This window comes from Piliocolobus tephrosceles, chromosome 9, assembly GCF_002776525.5.
Source record: "Piliocolobus tephrosceles isolate RC106 chromosome 9, ASM277652v3, whole genome shotgun sequence".
Taxonomy (NCBI): domain Eukaryota; kingdom Metazoa; phylum Chordata; class Mammalia; order Primates; family Cercopithecidae; genus Piliocolobus; species Piliocolobus tephrosceles.
Genome location: NC_045442.1, coordinates 69,225,134 through 69,233,639, shown reverse-complemented (window position 1 = coordinate 69,233,639; position 8,506 = coordinate 69,225,134). Strand labels below are relative to the sequence as shown.

Here is an 8,506-nt window from a genome sequence, read left to right as displayed (position 1 = left end):
ACGGAGTCTCGCTCTGTCGCCCAGGCTGGAGTGCAGTGGCCGGATCTCAGCTCACTGCAAGCTCTGCCTCCCGGGTTCACGCCATTCTCCTGCCTCAGCCTCCCGAGTAACTGGGACTACAGGCGCCCGCCAATACGCCCGGCTAATTTTTTGTATTTTAGTAGAGACAGGGTTTCACCGTGTTAGCCAGGATGGTCTCGATCTCCTGACCTCGTGATCCGCCCGTCTCGGCCTCCCAAAGTGCTGGGATTACAGGCTTGAGCCACTGCGCCCGGCCCTGATGAAATTCTATCTCTACTAAAAATACAAAAATTAGCCAGGTGTGGTGGCGCACGCCTGTAATCCCAGCTACTGGGGAGGCTGAGGCAGGAGACTCACTTGAACCCAGGAGGCGGAGGTGGCAGTGAGTCGAGATTGCGCCATTACACTCCAGCCTCAAAACAAAAACAAAAAACAAACAAAAAAACACAAAAAAACCCTAGTATTATTCCTCTTAAACATCCTGAACCTAGTGCCTTCTATTTCTTTCCTTCATTTAGCCCTTTCACTAAAGTGTTGCAACACAGGGCAAAGGAACATGCTTATTCAATGAATAGCATCCCTCTTAAATACAGAATTTTAAACCACTCTGTTACTGTAGTCAGCTGAAAAAGAGTGGTGGTACCTTGGATGCCAGCAATACCTTCCTCAACCAGGGACAGAAAGACACAAGGTAGAAACAAAATTTGAGCCTATTTTGCATTTTATCAAAAGGAGAAAAAAAGATTTTCTTTACTATGTTTAAAAACCAGGGAAAGGCCAGGCGCAGTTGCTCATGCCCGTAATCCCAGCACTTTGGGAGGCCAAGGAGGGCGGATCACGAGGTCAGGAGATCAAGACCATCCTGGCTAACATGGTGAAACCCTGTCTCTACTAAAAATACAAAAAAATTAGCTGGGCATGGTGGCGGGCACCTGTAGTCCCAGCTACTCGGGAAGCTGAGGCAGGAGAATGGCATGAACCCGGGAGGCAGAGCTTGCAGTGAGCCAAGATTGCACTACTGCACTCTAGCCTGGGCAACACAGCGAGACTCCATCTCAAAAAAAGAAAAGAAAAAAAAAAACAGGGAAAACACAGCCTGGGCAACATAGGGAAACCTCATCTCTACAAAAAATAAAAAATTTGCCAGGCATGGTGGCATGTGCCTGTAGTCCTAGCTACTTGGGATGCTGAGGTGGGAGGATCTGCTTGAGCCTGGGAGGTCATGGCTGCAATGAGCTGTGATCACGCCACTGTACTCCAGCCTGGGTGACAGAGTGAGACCCTGTCTCAAAAAAATAATTAAATTTAAGATCAAGGAAAACAAAGTGTTTATGGATTTAAAATCATATTGAGTTTCTGTGAGAGATGGTATCTGATGGCATAATCTCACTAGAGAATAACGAAACTAAGAGAGCTATGATGTGTGCATTTAAATATTAAAAAGGTCTTTTGAAATTCTACACCAATGCTGATATTGAGTTACTAAAGTTTACACTTCAATTTACAATTATTTCCATGAATTACAGATTTTTGACCCTTACAAGCTTCATACCCTAATTTACTTCTAGAAAAGCAAGGTAGATAGATACTCCACAGTTCCTGGATACAGGTAAAGCAATGGGTTGTTTTAGGCTGCCAAATCACCAGGGAATCAAATACAATCCCCTGTTTTTTCAATTTCTACCTTTTCTTATTCAATTTGAGAAAAGCTTTATTTAAAAAACTAAACGTTCATTTCTGTTTAAAAAATACAGTTATTATAGAAATGGTTGGTATTTATTGATTAAAATACCTTTAATTTTTGACAACATAATATATGGAAAATCACATCTTAACTTTCCTGATTGTTATACTTTATATAGTAATATATTAGTGAACTTTCAGAATGTTACCAATAGAAAATCTAAACAGATGAACTTTCTAGATAATTCACACAAAAACACACCTCAGTAAAACAGGACCTGTACTTCTGTTATTTTAAAGAGAACTTCTAGCCTGAGAATCAGGGCTAGAAGAAAAACACATTAGCATAGCTGATATATGGCTAACTGTCCCTGGTCTACATGTTTAATGATTCCAAGTTCATAAAATCTGATTCGATAATGCCTTACTACAGTTGACTCTTGAACAATATGGTCGGGGGGTGAGGTTGGGGCACCACCCCCCTACAACTTTTGAAACCTCAAAAACTTAACTAATAGCCTACCTGGACCAGAAGCCTTACCAATAACATAATTAACAAATGTTTTGTATATGTATTATATACTACATTCTTACAGTAAAGTAAGCTAGAGAAAAGAAAACATTAAAATCATAAAGAAGGGAAAATAAATTTATAGTGCTGTACTGTATTTATTTACATTGTAAGTTTACATTGTCTGTTTGCAAGATAAATCATCTGTCTAAAATGATGGGCAACCGTAGCTGCAGACCTCAGTCTATGGTACATATCAAGCAATCCACGTTTTTCTTGCAATGTCATCACTTTTCTCTGCTTCTTGGGAGCACTTCCAGCATCACTGGTAGCACTTCATATAGGGTCCCATGGTGTTATTCAAGGTAGACTAAACACACAAAAAAATTCAAGAACTGCAATAGACAATTTACTGGAGAAATGAACTACCCATGAGGAGATAATTAACGTCACACAGCATTTTAAGCTGATATTAAAAACACTTGAGTTTACAGCAACAGCAACAAGAGGTGGCTATACTAGAGTAGTATACTATGTACTAGAGTCAATTTTATGCAGACATTATTAAATACTGCATCTTTACATTTCTCTTAACTGCAAATGGCATCATGCATGGTCTGTGTGTGCATACATTTTGATAATTTTTAACTTTTTATAATAGATATGTATATATTTTATGGTAGTAAATGATAAAAAATAGGAAGGGCGTGGTGGTTCAGGCCTGTAATCCCAGCACTTTGGGAGGCCAAGGTGGGTGGATCACCTGAGGTCAGGAGTTTGAGGTCACCTGACCAACATGGTGAAACATGTGTGCCTGTAATCCCAGTTACAGGAAGGCTGAGGGAGGAGAATCATTTGAACCTAGGAGGCAGAGGCTGCAGTGAGCTGAGATTGCACCGCTGCACTCCAGCCTGGGGCACAGAGAGAGACTCTGTCTCAAAAACAAAATAAAATAAAATAAGACAGACTTGTGTCTACATATATTTCATGCATTCATGACATACTTAACTTTTCTTAATTTTTTGGATATTACTAGGTTATGTGGTTCATTCGCAAGTTTTTTCAAACCTGTTTTGTTCAATAGTCAACTGTATGTAAAGAATATCTTTCCATTCTTACTATTTAAGGATACTTTTCTATACTTTCTCCCAGCTAGCTCCCTCTCATCTAGCTTAAAGAAAGTGAATATGGCCTCTGCACAATCAAAATGCTACCCAGAGTGAATTAAATTAAATACATTTAATTCACTCAATATAGAAGGAATCAATGGGGAATATGAAATCACAGTGCCTTCCCTCAGAGCATCAAAGAAAAGGACGAAACAAAATTCAGAGAAGATATTTATCATTTTTGGTTGGTCAGGGGTCAGAGAAGGAAAGAGTATGATCATTAAAGGCTTACTGGAAGAGTCAATATTGACAATTTTGACTTGAGAAAACGGGAGTTAGGAAGAAAGGCATCTTAGGCAGAAGAAAGTGAGCAAACAGTGAGATGGAAAAGAACGGGTCATAGTTCAGGAAACCATAAAGGAATACACAGTGGAGAAAAAGTAGGCAACATGTAGGAGGGAAAGAAAACATTTTAAAAGGTAGATGTGGACCAGATTATAGAGGAATTTAATAACAGGGTTTCACTCAGAACTTTTCTATGCTAGACCCAATTCTTTCTCTTTTTTTTTGTTTAAAGATGTGTTGCCCAAGCTGGTTGCCACTGTGTTGCCCAGGCTGGTCCCAAACTCCTGGTCTTAAGCAATCCTCCTGCCTCGGCTTCCTAAAGTGCTGGGATTACAGGTGTGAGCCACCTTACCAGGCCTAAACCCAATTCCTAAAAGCAGGATTGAAAAGAAGGAATGTCCTACAGCAGCGGTCCCCCACCCCTGGGGTGCGAACCAGTACTGGTCAGTGGCCTGTTAGGAACCAGGCTACACAGGAAGCGGCCAGCGAGTAAGCATTACTGCCTGAGCTCCACCTCCTGTCAGATCAGCAGCAGCATTAGATCTCATAGGAGCACAAACCCTATTGTAAATTGTGCATGTGAGGGATCTAGGTTGTGTGCTGCTTATGAGAATCTAACTGATGCCTGAGGATCTGACATGGAACAGTTTCATTCCAAAACCACTGCCTCCGCCCCTGCCACCACTGTCAGTGTAAAAATTACCTTTTTTTTTTTTTGAGACGGAGTCTCGCTCTGTCGCCCAGGCTGGAGTGCAGTGGCCGGATCTGGGCTCACTGTAAGCTCCGCCTCCCGGGTTTACGCCATTCTCCTGCCTCAGCCTCCCGAGTAGCTGGGACTACAGGCGCCTGCCACCTCGCCCGGCTAGTTTTTTGTATTTTTTAGTAGAGACGGGGTTTCACTGTGTTAGCCAGGATGGTCTCGATCTCCTGACCTCGTGATCGGCCCGTCTCAGCCTCCCAAAGTGCTGGGATTACAGGCTTGAGCCACCGCGCCTGGCCGAAAAATTATCTTTAACAAAATTGGTCCCTGGTACCAAAAAGGTTGGGAACTGCTGTCCTATGGCGCTGGTGGAAGGAGTAGTGGAAGGGGCATTAACAACAGCAGTGAGTAACAATGAATATCAAGGGCAAATAGATAAACGGGACCAAAAAAGACACAACTCAAAACGCTATTTTAGAGGGCTACTTAGCATTGTACTGTGCAGAGCCATAGTAGAGGCCAGGATGAAAAGAAATATTAGCAATACTGACTCTGTCTTTATTTAAAATTTTATTCGTCATGTATTTTTTGCATTAACTCTGGTTTTTTAAAACAGTACATTAAAATGCCATTTATCTTGCTGGGTGCGGTGACTTATGCCTATAATCTCAGCACTTTGGGAGGCTGAGGCAGGTGGATAACTTGAGGTCAGGAGTTCAAGACCATTCTGGCCAACATGGCAAAACCCCATCTCTACTAAAAACAAAAATGAGCCTGGCGGCTGGGCACAGTGGCTCATGCCTGTAATCACAGCACTTTGGGAGGCCAAGGCAGATAGATCACCTGAGGTCAGGAGTTCAAGACCAGCCTGACAAATACGGTGAAACCCGTATCTAGCTTGAACTTGGGAAGTGGAGGTTGCAGTAAGCCAGTATCATGCCACTGCACTCCAGCCTGGGCGACAGAGCGAGACTCTTAAAAACAAAAACAAAACAACAATTCTTTATCTTGATTACTGAGTTGTTTGGTGCCCTCTTAAAATTTGTGTCTGAGGCAAGCACCCTTCCTTTTCCCATAAAAGCATATACAGGCTGTGAACAGTGGTTCATGCCTGTAATCCCAACACTCTGGGAGGCCAGAGAGGGAGGAATGCTTGAGCCCAGAAGTTTAAGACCAGCCTAGGCAACACAGTGAGACCTCATCTCTACAAAAATAAAAAAAATTATCCAGGCATGGTGGCACATGCCTGTAGTCCAAGCTACTCCAGCTGCTTGGGAGGATGAGGTAGGAGGATAATTTGAGGTCGAGGCTGCAGTGAGCTGTGATTATGCCACTGTACTTCATCCTGGGTGACAGAGTGAGACCTTGTCTCAAAACAAACAAACAAACAAACAAAAAACAAAACAAACAAAAAAATAAACAAAAAACCATGCCTCATGTCAGAAGTTCCTAAGAACTATTATTATTGTACAATAATTGACTTTCAGACTGCTGACCTTGAGCCATAAAAAAAGCTCAATACTTATTACAACGCTTAAGAGAACAGAGAAGCCTACAGCTTATTTTAAAAAGATATCCCCTGTAATGTTATTAAAGTAGTACAACTTTTGGCCTTTATGAAGGGAAGGAGCTTCAGTTATGTAGGACATTCATTTATGTGAAACAGAGTGACAATGTCAGATAATAAAGCATTCTGGCATCTAGGCAGAATCTAAGTGATTTTAGCCAAGGCAGAATCTAAGTGATTTTAGTCAATGTACTAGTCAAGTGCCAAGTACTCAATGAGCTCTTTCAGTGTTCTTTGAATATTGTCTGTTTCTCAAGGTTACCCAAGGAAAAAAAATAAAGTTCTTTCCAAAAGCCCTTCCCACATTTCTGTGACCTTACCAAGGTTACTATTTTACCTCTTTTTGGTGGTCGTACGTGATATGTTAAGTCATTAATGACCAGCTTAAAGTCATCAAGGAGGAGGAGGTCTATTCCTGTTGAAGCAGCAACGCGAACACCATCTGTGAAAATTTCAAATGAAACTTGTCATAGGTCCATAATTATTCAAGAATGGTCAGGAAAATTCAATCTTCAAAATAGTTTTTAAAAATTACCTCCTCCTTTTTAAATTTCAGTTAACTTTTTACCTCATTTCCCAGTTCTATGCAAAGTTTAGGTTGCCTAAAGCTATGTTTTTAGGACTCGAGTTTGTGAAGATTTAACAACAGCTTCTCCTGTGAACTATATGAGCAAGTGAAATAATTAATGGTCATATTTCTATAGGTATACACTGGAAATCTAGGGTCACTGGGAGAGCTGTATGGACTTAACATTGTCCATAATGGAAGCTGGTTGAGTCAAAAAAAAAAAAAAAAAAACAATATTTTCTGACATATGGTACTTTTCAGTACAGTCACTGATTAGTTGCCAGTAATTCAGTAGAGACAGATGCTGTGGTTAACAAAGTATTACACATCCACCACGCTGGTCTACTAATTATATTGCCAGATGAGTAGAACTGTGGTAATTGTTAACTGGTGAATCCAGGTGAAGGGTAAATGGGCATTTATTGTACTAATCTTTCAAGTTTTTCAGGTTTAAAATATTTTAAAGTAAAAATGGGGAAAAAACAATGGGAAAAAAATTTAAAAACTTAAAAAATAAATAAATGAAATACATAAAATGGTAATTTTTAGTGCCTTATTTTATATTCTTTTCAAATCATATACTTCTTTATTTTGGCAAACTTTTCTTTCCAGACATGAGGGTTTAACTACTGGAAGTATTTATTCTACACCTAAAGTAATGATAAAAAGTCTCAATAATATAAAATGTGATTGACTGTTCATCCTTGCTCATGGCATTATATGTGAGCTGCTTTTGAATGAGATTCCCTGTGCATACACATTTGCTAAAATCGATCAATTATACTCTGAGTACTACTGGGAGAGAAATCACTTTCTCTCCTGGTAAGTGCTAAGGAAAAGAAAAAAGTTTTCTAAAGTTAACAGTATAGGGTTCTTTTGTAGCTACGTGTATGGTATATGTATGTGTCTAGAAATTGGTGTGGGGTGAAATGAGGGGTAGATAGTAATTAATAACGATGGTGACTATACCTGGTGAATAGACAGCAACTCTGTCAATTCCCCGATCCTCTTCTTGCAGTTGTCGTAAAAATACACCAACGGAGTCAGAGATAGGCTTGAGTGTGAACTGACAGCGTTCACGCCGGGATGGTAGCCTCACAGATATCACAGGTAACCCATTTTGATAAACCACTGTAACATCTGAATGAAAAAGACCCAAAAACGTATGATAATTGGATTTCAATGTAAGTTAAAGTCACATGATTACTATTCTTGCATGGGGGTCTATTATTAGCATGATTTAAAATGTTTTCAAAGAAGGTTTAAGAACATGCCCTTTAGCTTTAGTTGAAGGTTATTCTGGAAACTGGCTTATAAAAGATCAAATGGATCACACAGCTCATTTTACAGATATGAAAAAACAGGCAAGGAACTGTCTTCTGAGTGGGTCAAGGAGAGGCTTTCCCAAGGATATCAGGTGAAGCTCTTGATATTGGTGAATACAAGCCCTGGATCCATTTAGCAAGATTTTGTCAGAGATTGCTGGGCCAGACTTCATAGCCTATAGGACGTGGCTCTTGGGATCCAGAGCTTTCAAGAAGTACCCTAATAAGTGAGACTCTTACTCCAAAACAGTCCATTCATGTATATATAGTACAAGCTGATAGGTGAGAAACAAAAGTGAAATCCTAAGCCCCTCAACTGACTGAATGGACCCCCGCTTGGCCAAAGGGACACCCAGGGTAAACCTTTAAAGCTAAGTTCTCAGCCATGACAGGATGGGAGGTCAGACACAACTCATTATATCCCCTCCTTGCTAGCCACCATTAGGCACTCTTTCCTAAGGGCTTAAGAGAAACTAGCCCTTTCAAAAGACTCCACCATTGATAGCAACCAATTAACTGCCCAACACTGCCCCTCTTTTTTGCCTGGTAAGAGGCCACCGACCGTGGAGTGGTTCTGGCCAGTCTACGGAGAATGCACAGTGAGGGTTTTCACACCCTCTGCTTCATCTTTTGACATCAGAGAGCTGAAAACTCCACCCTCAGATCATGCTGATGCA

At 40.7% G+C, this 8,506-nt stretch overlaps 1 protein-coding gene across 2 annotated transcripts in view; it reads right to left on the bottom strand.

Moving 5' to 3' along the window:
- The window catches only part of MCU (mitochondrial calcium uniporter), a 216,814-nt gene that overhangs the window by 19,965 nt on the left and 188,343 nt on the right, over positions 1-8,506 (bottom strand). For both annotated transcript variants that reach the window (XR_002730132.1, XM_023204981.1), the window contains 2 exons: positions 7,474-7,644; positions 6,274-6,378 (listed from right to left, as the gene is read on the bottom strand). Coding sequence is in view for 1 of the 2 variants with exons in the window: in XM_023204981.1 (XP_023060749.1) it covers positions 6,274-6,378; positions 7,474-7,644 (276 nt within the window). In the remaining variant the exon portion in view is untranslated. The remainder of the gene's footprint in view (positions 1-6,273; positions 6,379-7,473; positions 7,645-8,506) is intronic.